The sequence below is a fragment of the Peromyscus eremicus genome, chromosome 6 (genome assembly GCF_949786415.1).
Source record: "Peromyscus eremicus chromosome 6, PerEre_H2_v1, whole genome shotgun sequence".
Taxonomy (NCBI): domain Eukaryota; kingdom Metazoa; phylum Chordata; class Mammalia; order Rodentia; family Cricetidae; genus Peromyscus; species Peromyscus eremicus.
In genome coordinates this window covers 53,937,268-53,950,490 of record NC_081421.1, presented here as the reverse complement: position 1 = coordinate 53,950,490, position 13,223 = coordinate 53,937,268, and the positions used below count along the sequence as shown (strand labels likewise).

Here is a 13,223-nt window from a genome sequence, read left to right as displayed (position 1 = left end):
ATCTGTTAATCTTTTTACCTTGCAAATAAGAGGCCCAATGGTCTAGAAGGAAATTATGCATGATGGAATTACCCCCCCAAAGCCATTGGGTGTCTCTCAGAGACTTTGGGGCCACTGTCTGCCAAATGCAAAAGCACTTGCCACTGGTGAAAGGCACAAATGGATGGCCACAGTTCTCTAACCACCGAAGTAAACACAGTTCCAAGGGAGAAGGTGTCCCTAAAATAATTGTCTCCTTTTGTTATTAAAGACCTAGTTAAAGGATGCTCTCGAAAGCAAAATAGAAGTCTGACGTGACCTTGTTCCAGTCATTCTGCTTCTGGGAATGTATTATGCCAGAAAAATCTGAGGTATAGAAAGAAAACAAGAACTAAAACATTCTTCACAAAATTGTAGCCCAAATGTAGATTGCCTCATGGTTAAGTAAACAATAGTAACTTAACATTCTTTGGAGCATTAGCCATAAAAATGGTATAGTAAGGAATTCTTAAATAAGAGATTACTGGTAAGTTTCTTAACAAGAAATTTTGTGAACAAAGACATAAAGATGAGTACAAAAATGTACTTTTCAACCCAGAGCTCACTGTTCAGTAGGGTTTGGATCCATGTAAGGAGGAATATGGCTTTCAAGAGAGCTAAAATGAAGATGGTATTGACTCCCAGACTGGTTCCAAGAATAAAGAGTTGACAACTTAAAAGCCAAAAAGACAAGGAATGTTCATGCTTATGGAATGATTTTAACTCTGTAAAATGTTTTTCTTTAAAGATACTAGAACGATATTATATAAAAATGTTAATAACCATTTAATGAAGAACTTAAGCTGGTAGTTTGGGGGGTTTATTTGAAAAGGGGATGGTTATAGCTGGCGATGTAGAAATGAAGAAGCCTAACTCTTGAAGATCCCGGCAGATGCTGAAATTGTAGTCCTCATTGTGAATGCTGTTGACTTTGCAGTGCATCATGCATCTAGAAGACAGACTACAGGAGATGTACCTTAAAAGTAAAATGCTTTCCGAGTATCTCCGGGGACACACGCGTGTGCACGTGAAAGAACTGAGTGTGGTGCTGGGGTGAGTTCTGTGAAAGGCTGACCTTTGTCCCAGGTGTATGGACCATAGTGTCTGTCTGTCTATCTGTCTGTCTCTCTCTCTCTCTCTCTCTCCACACACACACACACACACACACACACACACACACACACACACACACTCACACTCTTATACCTACAGGATCAGTAACTCTCAATGTGCCCAGGGTCACTCAGGTGTGTGCCCATGATGCTCCCCAGTGAATGGCCGATGTAGGCTGGAGCAACATTTGATCTCACTCTGCCTCTTCATCTCTAGTGACACAGTAACAATGCAAACGTCACAAGCTGTCAGGGGTAGTGGCAGCTTGTCTCATATTGTGGAGGAGGTGGGAGGCACTTCCTGTGGACCTGTGCATGCCATCTTCTGAGGGCATTTGCCACACTTTCTTCACACAAGAAATTCTGACTTGCTTCATTTTAATTTCCAGTATAGAAATAACAAAGACTACACTTAGGAGGAATTTCCCCCCATATCCCTGAGGTTCTGCTAACTTGCAATAAGAAAATACTATGTCTATAATGTCAACCTTAATTTTCTACTAGGCCTGATAAAGTTTTGTTTTATTTCATTAGTTTTGTTTTGCTTTTTGAACAAGTTGTTTTTGAGATGGGGTATCACTTTGTAGCCTTATGCTGGCCTTAAATTCAGGATCCTTTGGCTTCCGTCTGTCTACTGCTAGGATTACAAGCATGTGCCACCATGTCTCCTCTCAAAGTATTATTATTATTACTATTTTATTATTTATTCTTGTGTATGTATGTGCATTTGCATGCCACATGTGTGCAGGTGAGCTTGGAGGCCAGAAGAGAGGGGTATCTAATCCCTGAAGCTGGGGTTACAGGCAGTTGTGAACTGCCTGACCTGGGTGCTGGGACTGAACTCCAGTCTTGGAAGAGCAGCATGTGCTCTTAACTGCTGAGCCATGTCCAGCTCTTACAGTATTGGTTTAATCATTAGGCCTTGAATTCCTGTCAGATTTTCTGTCTTTTACAGCTAGATGTGACAGAGCAGTGACTCAGACAATAGGAAAAGCTATATCGCTGTGAAGGGACACCATGACCAAGGCAACTCTTGTAAAGGAAAACATTTAATGGGGCTGGCTGGCAGTTTCAGAGGATTAGTCCATTATCATCATGGCAGGGAGCGTGGCGGCATGCAGGCAGACATGGTGCTGGAGCCGCAGCTGAGAGTCCTACATCCCGATCAGTAGGCAGAGAGACTAGGCCTGGCATGGGCCTGCAAAACCTCAAAGCCCACCCCCAGTGACACACCTCCTCCAACAAGCCTACTCCTCCTAGTCCTTCTAATCCTTTCAAACAGTGCCGCTCTGGTGACTAAGCTTTCAAGTCTATGAGCCTGTGAGGACTGTTCTCATTCACACCGCCACACCTGTCATACATTTTGTGGTAACTCATTTAAAAATATTTTCCTGTTTGGAGGCATTGAGCTTTTGCTGTTAACCTGCAAGATACTTCAGCTGTTTTCCCTTGTTAGCCTCATAGTGTAATCCTGCCTCAGATTTCCCATTGCTAGATCTATCTGGTCCAGTGGTTAAAGGACTCGGTCCTACTCTCTGACTCTGACAAAAGGCTGTTCTTAGTCTTAGAAAAAAATTTAATTTTGAGAGAAACGGTTAGGATCTATTCCACAAATTGAAACTCTCCACTTCTTTCCCTCCACACCACACCATAGCACTTTGCCATAAGCCATCTGGTGCCCACTGTGCGGTAAGAGGCAGCCCACACCGTGTCCTTCTGAAGCCATGACACCTTCGCTAGTTTTCCTTTGTCCTCTGCACACGTGCGTGGCTTAGCTGCCCAGTAAGTCACAGAGCCATTGTTTGAAGAACCTGCCTTGTCGGTTCTGATTTGAGGTTAGGTGCGAACGCAGTGTGCCTTCACGAGGAAGGCGATGCTGAGGAACCCACAAAGCAGCACAACATGATGATGGTCATGTAGGGACTAAGAAAGGCCCCTGGCTGAGCTGGACGCCCCCTGCTGCAGGAACGGCAGCCCTTCTCCCCCACTCTCTAGCACTACCCTCCTTTTGAAGCAGTGTCTTTAGGGAGGTCTTTTTATTGTCTCATCGTCTACCCACACTTTTTCCTTACGTGTTATTTATTTAGTGCATGTGTCTCTGTGTGTGCAGGAGCATGCATGGGCCAGGACAGCTTGCCGAAGTCAGTTAAACTCTCTCCTTCATCATGTAGGTCCCAGGGATGAAACTCTGGTCGTCAGCCTTGACCGCCATCTTGCTGGCCCTCATTTACATTTTCATGAGTTTTAAAAGATGGTCTAGACTTAGAAGAAGCTGGTGCCTAGAAATAATACTTTCTTATGAAATGATGTGATTTTAAAATGCTCTCCTTGATTTTTTTTTTCAACCCTCAGGATTGAATCTAACGACCTGCCTCTGCTGACGGCGATTGCCAGTACGCATTCTCCTTACGTGGCGCAAATCCTCTTGTAACCGACTGCAGGGCCGTTCTTGGAAAAGAATCCGAAAGGAGGGAGCCCTCAGTGACGGTGAGGCTGTGGGAGCACGGAGCAGACATGGAGCTGCTGAGGAGTGGCTGTCCTCGTCGGGAGCAATCTGTGATTGTTCAGGAGTGCTCTGAGCCACGTTTTCCCGGGAATCAAAAGAAAGCGACCTTTCTGGTGGGAGGCAAACGTAAGCACCACCGTGAAGCTAAGCAGACGCCCTCCCGCTGTTGGGCAGACTATTGAGGACTGACTTTGGAGTAGGGAGTAACCAGTGGGTGGAACATTCCAGAAGGAAAGTGTTTCCTGTTTAAGCATGGGAGAGCATGAAGTGTCGCTCTGAGAAGAAGCTGTGGATTTCCAGCTCGGAGCTCTCTTTACCTACGGTGACGTGAAGAAAGGCACACTGCGCCACCGTCTGCTCTGTGTACCGTTTGGCATCGGATGTGGAAGAGGATTGCCTGTCGGGAAGAGAGTGCTTTGGAGAGCCACGGTTGGCACTTCTCAGAGGTTGCAGTGGTTCCCGCACAGCCAAGTTCGCCTTCTGAGTTCGCCTTGGTCACAGGCAGGTCCGAGGGATTGCTGGTGCAATAAGCCCGAGAGTCGGTGTAGCGCCCCCTGGCGTCAGGTGCCGCGGACAGCATCGCCGTGTGCAGTCTCACCCTGGGTCTCCAGCTTATTCGGCTTTAGTGTCTTCAGCCTTCGCCAGAAAGACCTTTTACCAAAGTTGTTTCCATGAGCTCAGGCGAGCTGGTCCACGCAGATGCCTGGCTCCGCCGTAAGGCGCGTCGGCCTACTGGGAGGTGAGCCCTGCAGCAGCTCTGAGGAAGGGAAGCAGGCAGCAGGCAGCGTGGACGTTTCCAAGCAATCCGTGTGCGATCTCAGTTTTTACACCATCAGCCCTGCACTTTTAAATCCCTCTAATATTCTTCTAAAAACATCTTTCCAGAAGTTGACTGACTTGACCGTTTATAAAACTGAACCAAGGTGAAGAACTGTAAAAGTCCCGTTCGTCATAAAGCCTAAATAACCCTAGATTACTGAGCATAGAACAGTCTGTCCAAAGACTTTAAAAACAAAAAAAAATCTGATGTTTAAAAGACAGGAGCCAGTCAGGTCGAGTCCAGCACTGTCAGCCCCTCAGCCCTTACCATGTGTCTCTGGTGCCTGAGGAAGAGGTCTAGTGTCCAGGGGCTCGAGGGACTTCGTAGTTTATATCCTGATCCATGTGACTTGATTGTCTCTCTTCACTACAAACACAAGCTGGTTGAGAGTATGTGATCCCTGTGCTACTGTGGACAGATGCCTACGTCATCTCTTAGTAGTCGGCCAGGGCATGAGCTCTCCCTCTTTCCTTCTCCCTCCTCTTCCCTCTAGCTCTCCCTTCCTCCTCCTCTCCCTCCCCTTCCCCCTCTCTCTTCCCCTCTCACTCTGCCCTCCTCACTCTCACTTTCTGTGGTTTGTGAAAATGGATGGTGCCTCAAGGCACTTAAGATCTTTAATTTGCATTTTACGCATTTCACAAAATTGAGACGTCCCATTCTTTTCTGTTACCTGACATTTGAGTTGCTGTTTTCAATTGGCTGGCTCCGTGATGTGACATTTGCCAGGGACTCCCACCTGTGGTTCAGCTCTCTGGGAGCTGGCTTTCCCTTGGTGTGGATGAGTGGTCAAGCAGAGGTCAGAGCCTCCCACCCTGGCCGGCTTTAGAGCGCTCCCCTTCTTTCTCCTGGCTTCTCTCATTTACACATGGACACTGCCTCATTCACCGTCTTCCAGGTTTTGGGAAAAAATAACTCAATACGAAATCAGTTCAGTTCTCGCGTAGCTACAGTAACGTGTTGACAGCCAGACTTTGGGGAACTGAGCTTTCTGCGGGTGGATTCTCAGCCTCGTGCATAAAGACTTAGCCCAGTCCTTCAAGTCCTGAAAAAACTAAACCTGCCTCTTACTCTAACGTTCCAAATTTTCAGAAAAACAGCCAATGGGAACCTCCGGGCGTGGGTCATGTAGAGGTTATCTCAGTACCTTCGGCCTCCACTCTTGCTGCTCCTCTCCTGGCTCCCAAGGTGTGGGATGTCCACGTTTTCTTTGTCTTAAATTCAGCCTCTTCTCAGAAGCAGAAGATCAGCAAAGCATCTCATGGGCTTCCGTTGATGCACACCCACACCCCACACCGCTGACGGCTTTGGTTTGTCACAACTGAAGAGTCTACAAAGGGGCCCCACCTTCTCCTGGGCCCAACTCAAGGGAAAAAAAAAAAAAAAAACTTTTTTTAAAAAAATGTTTCAATAAAGAAATCTACCTCAGTTGACAGGATCCCGCCCACCCTTACTTAGGGTTTCTTCAGCTCTGAAGTCTCACCTGCTGAGTCTCACTCAGCAGCGCCCTGCTGGTTCAACTGAGCAGGCTAGTGAGGCAGGATGGTGCGGAAGTGTGTAAGTGTTCCTGTGATGACCTCTCTCCAGCATGTGGCAGTTTTATATTTCATAAGTTGCTAAGTGATATGAATGTATAGGTAATTGTGTATGTTTTAAAAAATGACAATGAAAATTTAAAATGTAGCTTCCATACATGTGCATAATTCCAAAGTATCTTATTTGATCAGTGTTAAATAGCTTTTGTACAGCTTTAGTCCATTTTTCAGAGGTGTGCTGTTTTATACGGAAAGAACTCATCTTCTCCCATCTCATGGAGCTGCTGTTTACACATCACAACTTTTTAACTTACCGTATTTTTCAGAATTAACTTTTTTGGAGGGAGGAAATTCCCCACTTGCTAAATGATACTAAATTGTTGTCTGGGCTTTTAAAATCAGGTCTTTGGGTTTTATACACTGGTCTATAGCTTTTCAGGTTCTTCGTTAGTTGGATGCACATAAAGAGTATCAAAGGACCCTTAAATTCTTTAAAATGTCTGGAGTCTCCACCAGCGCACACTCTGGTATTGTGTTCACGCATACTTTCATCATTACATCGAAAAGGCCCGTAGCTTCTCTTAGTTAATGTGAACCATTTTTGTTGTTGTTGTTGTTGATTTTTACTGCACTTGGTGGAGAGGACATTTTCTACAATTTTTGCCTAAAGCAGCCCCCTGTGAATATTGATTTTTAAAATGTCAAAATTTGGTGAACATCTGGAACATGCATTTGCATTGTGTTTAAATTTCAGTGTTTTAAAAATGAGAAAATCCTGGGATGTATTATTATTGAACTTTCATTAAGAGAAATTTATAGGACTGTTTTTTAAATCAGTTGAATGGATACCCACGTCAGTATGTGGAAATTTTTTCTTAAAACAACATTCATGTATTATTTTAATCCATTTTTCTGTGACATTTGGTGCAATAAACTTTTTGAATTTATCTTGCACATTTTCCTGGTGCTCCATGATTTGTTTGTTGCATTTAATCAAATCCAGTCTTTAAATGACTTGTGGTGAATTGAGGTCATTATAGGTCAATAACTTGGAAGTTCAGGGACATTTGGTTAGCACCCTGGTGAGTGAGAACACTGGCCCCCAGCACACTGTCAGGATTTGGGCCAAGAACGTCAGGACACATGTCCTGGAGCCTGTGGAATGCCCCAGGGCCAGTCTGTGTGACCTTTAGTTGCCCTACCTGACATTCATTGAAGTGATAAACCTGTTTTTAATGATCTAAGCTGAGAATTTGTGGTTTCTACCTGACGTGAGACCAGATGGTGTCTTGGAAATTCATCCTCCACAGCTGTGGCCCTCCTAAGATCAGGACACCAATACAGTGCATTTCTGTCAGTCTGCAGCTACAGCTCCTGCCTGCATGGAGTGCTTTGCACACACCTAGGCATCACTTTCAACCCAAGCTCCTGTTCCAAAACTCAAGTGTGTAAGTCACATATCCAGGGGCCAGGAAATGAGGGCTTGCCGCCAAGCCTTATGATCTGAGTTCGAGCCCCAGGACCCAGGACATGGTGGTGGAATGAGAGAATGACACACGACCAGCAAGCAACTTCCTCATATGCTGATGCGGGGATTTTTGCCACAGCATGACAGCTCCATGGCACATCTTCAGTAGGACAGTACCCAGGCAATTGTGTGATGCTTATCCACCGGGCACCAGCATGCTTCTCATCATCTGGTTTTGTGACAGGAGAAAGAATCTTGGGGTGTGTGTGTGTGTGTGTGTGTGTGTGTGTGTGTGTGTGTGTGTGTTTAGCCTGGAATTCAGTAGCTGGCGCCTCCTTGCAACCGAGCAGATGAGGAGTATCTGCCGACTCCTTCCTCCAGGACAGACTTGAACTATGGTGGGGCTTCCCCTTCTCGTACTTGGTGACATGGGCCTTCCCCTGTGTAGCTGTGTCTGGGGCCTCGGCCCTCCTGGCTTTAGTGACTTCTCAGTGTCCCTTCTCAGCTCTCTCACTCTCCATCTACCCTTCAAGCTGGAAAAGAGAAGGAAGTTCCCAGCCTCTGCGTGTAAGCAATCTGGAAGCCGTTTTAAAGCATGCCTTTTAAGAGAGGCATATGCACACACAGCACAGTCTGTATTCGCCTTTGGTTTCCTGCTGCCTAGACTCTGTATCATTTAATCCTCACAACTGGGTGAGATGGGTACGGTGATGGTGAAGTTCATGTGTCAAGTTGGCTAAGCCATTCTACTCAGATTCTTGGCCAAACGCCAATATCGCTCATGCTGAGGGTATTTTTTTTAAATGAGATTAATATTTAAATCAGTAGCTAAAGCAGATTCCCTGCTGTAAGTGGGTGGGCCTCATTCAATCAGTTGAAGGGCTTAGACTTGGGAAGAACAGGCCCTCTCCCCAACCTCCAGGAAGAGGAGTCCGCATCCAGATGGCCTCCAGATCCAACTACAGCATCAGTCTTTTGCTAGCCCCAGCCTGCCAGCCAGCTCTATAAACCATGGATTGCCCGGCTCCTACCATCCCGCAAGCCAGTTCCTTATGATTGACACTCCTCTGTCTCCACCTCTCCAAGTGCGCACATAGATCCCCTGACTCATACAAGTATTGAAGAGATCAGTCCGATGGTACTTATAATTAAAATGGACTGGGGGGGGGGTGGAGCCAGATACTACTGTATGGCCAATTTATAGAAAGTAGTCTCTTATCTCTCCTTCCCCACTCTGCCTGATGATCCTGCTCGCCTATAGTTAGCTATGTAGACCAAGCTAGCATTGAACTTGAGACTATCCTCCTGTCTTTGACCTCCGAAGTGCTTAGATTAAAAGTATGAATCACCAGGCTTGGTTTAGAATTAGACTTTCGAATATCTTTAACATAATAAATAGCACAATTAACTCCATACTGTGGAATTCTCCTCTGCTCTGCTACCTGGCCCCTCCAAACCTCTCACACTAAGCTCTGAGGGTGCAGCCTACACCCCCTCATTCCTATAGCAGCCTGACTATCTTCCCATACCTGGAGTGTGGTGGTCTGATTCTGTCTCAAATTGTCACCTTTCCTCCTTTCTGCCTCATCCAAACCTTTCCTGTTTTTAGTTGAGTACTGTAATGCTTTCCTAACTCACCTCCATTCTATACTGAAGAGTTCTAATCGATTCTCATCTGTGCAGATTTCCAGACCTTTCTGAAATGCTTTAATCCTGTCCCTCTCCTCTGTTTAAATAGCAGCCCAGTAAACCCTGAGAGCTTTAGCATTCTGGATTCAAATGAGTTAGCTGTGTAGACGAATTTCTAAGCGGTCTTATTAAATAAAGAACATGGAGCCAAATATAGGGGTGAAAGCCGTAGAGATCAGGGAAATAGTAAGAGCCACCAACCACTTAACCTCACCACCTCTGTAGCTTCCAAAATGCAAGCTACTTCCTGACTAACCTGCACCTTTATTGCCTGGCTGTTCTGCCCTCTCGTTGGCTCTTAGCCCAGCTACCTCACTTCCTCGTCACTGCCTGTCTGTACAGACCTCCAGGTCTCTGGTTGGTACTGGGATTAAAGGCGTGTGTCACCACGCTTGGCTGTGTCCTTGACCACACAGAGACTCTGCCTGCCAAGTGATCAGATTAAGGGCATGTGCTATCACTGCCTGACTGTGTTAATGGCTTGCTATTTCCTCTGATCTCCAGGCAAACTTTATTTACATACAAATAAAATATCACCACATAGCTGATCCATCCTCAGCATCATCACCAGGTACTCTGTACGTGTACACACACCCTGTTACTGGGGATTGAACCTAGGTCATCAAGTATGCTTGGCACCACTGAGCTATATCCCCAGCCTCATTTTATTTTGAAACAGGGTTTTACTAAGTTTCCCAGGCTGGTGTTGAATTCAGTATAATCCAGGCAGGCTCCTGCCTCAGGCTCCTGAATAGCTGAGATTTACCTAACTACCACTGGTTCACTTTCTTAACTTTTAAGAAGTAGGATCTCACTGTGTCGCCAAAACTGACTCCAGTTTCTTGGGCTCAAGTGATTCTTCCTTTCAGCCTCCTGAGTAGTTGAGACCGCAGCACACACCACAGTGCCCAGCTTCTTTTCACTCCAATACAAGGCCATACTGAAGCACTTAGGTTCTCCTGAAGACAGTCCAGTGCTGTGGGTGTGGCCCTCCCCGTCTCCTCCTTCCCCTTGTCCAGCCTTCCCTTCTGTTCTGTCTCCAAATACAATTCATGGTCAGATCCTCTGGCACCCTAGGACTCAAGGTCCCCAGACCATCAACAACCAGCGTTGCCTGGGAACTGGACAGAAATTCGGAATGGCAAACCCACTGCGGACCTACTGACCCATAATCTGCATCTGAATTCAGTCACCACGGGGTTTGTGCACACATTAACTACCGAGAATCTGTTCTCCAGTGCAGAGGCAGTGAGGGAGTGACAGAAAGAATGCATCAAGTAAAAGAAATCAGTTTTTTGGAAAAGGAATACATTAGCCACTGAAGTTGCATGGTGTGTTGGAATTTGGAGGGCCTGGAGAATCCTGGCAGGCTGAGAGTGAAGAAGTGAGTGGTGTTAAAAGTGGTCTATGCCCCTAAGTTTTACAACATTTAGGTCACTACTGCTTACTGGGAAGAAGAAAAAATCAAGAGGGAAGAATAACAGATGGAAGAGAAGACAGAACTTGAGAGATGTGTGTAACGTTTAAAAAGAAAGGAATTGAGCACGAGAAACAAATTTGCCCAATTGAATTCCAAAAATATTTGTTAGTGCGTTCTAGGTAAATGTGTACAAGAATGCTTCATACTGTTAAATACCCTACGTTGCACTTTTTTTTTTTTTTTTTTTTTTTTTTTTTTTTTTTTTTTTTTTTGGTTTTTCGAGACAGGGTTTCTCTGTGTAGCTTTGCGCCTCTCCTGGAACTCTCTTGGTAGCCCAGGCTGGCCTTGAACTCACAGAGATCCGCCTGGCTCTGTCTCCCGAGTGCTGGGATTAAAGGCGTGCGCTACCACCGCCCGGCCCTACGTTGCACTTTTTACAAATAATGTAAATTAAGCCTTCAAGTTTGTAAGCAGAGAAACACATCCAGTAGCACAAACATCCCATCTCCAGCTCCGAAATATGCCAGCATGGAGGCACATGCTGTAGTTATATCACTCTGAGGTGAAGGCAGGGGAATCAGGAGTTCGAGGTCATCCTCAACTCTATAGTGAGTTTGAGGCTAGCCTGGGAGACATGGCAGGCCCTCAGCCTCTCTAGAACAGTAATGACTACCAGCATTCACCATTGCCCGAGTGGGAGGCGGCGTGTGGATGCTTTTCACATGCTGTTTTCATTATCGGCTTTTGAATATGTAAGAACAATTTCTTGGAGTTATGACCATGAAGAGGGGTTATGCAAAAGAAGGTGGAAGTTTTTCTCAACCGCAACTCTAAGAGCCTCCCAAAACACAGATGAGGATAAGGAATTGCTAACGTATTCTGAAATGGTAAGAGAAAGCCTGCCTGATGCAAAGTTTATTTTGGATGGTACGGTACTTTTAAGTTTTTTTTTAAAGAAGGGATGTAACTGTGCTCCCTGGGGATGAGTTAAACCCACATCTGGTGGCACACCATTTGTCAGGGTTTCCTGTGTACCACACAACCTGAGTCAACCTGCGTACAGACAGCAGACAAACCCACCTTGAGAAAACGTCCTGAGTTTTCCTACCGCCTTCGAAGATAGGGGTGCCACGAAAGATGAAGACTGAGACACAGACGCAAAGAAACTTAGCAGATGACTAACTGTGATGCCTGACCCTAGCTTAAGTCTTGGCTCAGTCAAATTTGATTAGGAATTGTAGACCTAAATCTTCCCACTGTAACCATGGTGATATGGGAGAACATCTTTGTTCTTAGGAAATCTACCCTGAAGCATCTAGAAATAAAATGGCATTGTGTCTGCAATTGCCTCCAGATAGTGCACGGGGTGGGGCGTGTACACATAGACGTTCAGAGTGAGGGAGAAAATACATCAAAGCAAGTAAAATGAATTGATGGGTCTGGGAGGAGAGTATAGAAGGAGGTCTTTGCGCTGTTCTTGCAAGATTTCCTCTGTAAATTTTAAATCATTTAAAAGTAAAAAAAAAAAAAAAAAAAAAAAAAAACTTTGAAGCAAAAATTGTAATGCAAAACATAAAAGCTTCATTTAGATTTAGTGGGTGATGGGCGGCATTTGGAACTAATATGTGATCATACTCAACATGAGTCCAGCGCTCCTTTACACAGACGTCAGTCATTACCTCAATCATTGCCTTCCCAGAAGTCAGCCCACAGGGAAGTTAGCACCTGAACTGCTCCCATTTTCAACACAGTGTCCCTAGGGCCAGGACCTTCCCAGAGAACAATTCAGCTCCCTCACAGAAAGCTTCAAAGGGTGATGGCTGATGAGCGGGCTCTCTGGACACAGGGCAAGTTCTGTACTACTGCATTCCAAAGGCTCTTCCAGGAAGCAAGATGGCACTCCATGTACAAAACAGGCGTCCGAATGGGTATGAGCTATTCTAGATTCCTTTCTATCATAGAAGCTTTCTGTCAAACTCTGTATTAAACACTGGACACTGACAAAGAGCACTGTGCTGGGGGATTGTGCAGAAGGCCGAGAGAAGACTAGTTTGTACACAGACCTCTGAAAATGACAGTGAGATGTATGCTTACACATCCTGTACTTGATTGTTCATGCTCCAGATTCTTCAGGAAAGTTCCTGCTGGGTCCCTGTCTTATTTATTCTTAAAAGCATGTAAGGAGAGCCGGGGGTTCCCCCCCCCCCCCCGCATGCCTTTAATCCCAGCACTCGGGAGGCTGAGCCAGGCAGATCTCTGTGAGTTCGAGGCCAGCCTGGTCTACAGAGCAAGCTCCAGGACAGGCACCAAAACTACACAGAGAAACCCTGTCTCGAAAAATAAAAACAAGCAAAAAGCATGTAAGGAAATTATACAATTTGCTAAGATTCTGAAGATAACTAAGGGGAAAGTAAGGAGAGTGAGCTGATAAAGCCTTAATATACTGAGCATGCGCAGGGTTTTCAGAAGTGTTACAGGTCTGCCTCCATCCTGCAGGCTGTTTTCCCAGCTTGTGGAAATTAGGGGCCTGACCATCCTCTCTAGGTCAAGCCATGTGGTGGATAAACATTTCTAGTTATGGGACCACATACCCTCCTGTTTTCTTACACTGTGAGACTCATACCCAGCTCCCCAACGTAGTGTATACTTACAGGGGAA

General features: G+C 45.6%; 2 protein-coding genes across 2 annotated transcripts in view; one reads left to right on the top strand and one right to left on the bottom strand.

Moving 5' to 3' along the window:
• Fnip2 (folliculin interacting protein 2) overlaps positions 1–3,675 on the top strand; it is a 112,571-nt gene extending 108,896 nt beyond the window's left edge. Inside the window, exons 17-18 of the mRNA XM_059265510.1 lie at positions 956–1,071; positions 3,483–3,675. Of these exons, the coding sequence (XP_059121493.1) occupies positions 956–1,071; positions 3,483–3,561 (195 nt within the window). The 3' untranslated portion in view covers positions 3,562–3,675. The remainder of the gene's footprint in view (positions 1–955; positions 1,072–3,482) is intronic.
• Positions 1–13,223, bottom strand: part of Spmip2 (sperm microtubule inner protein 2) — a 124,844-nt gene that overhangs the window by 1,002 nt on the left and 110,619 nt on the right. The window lies entirely within an intron of this gene.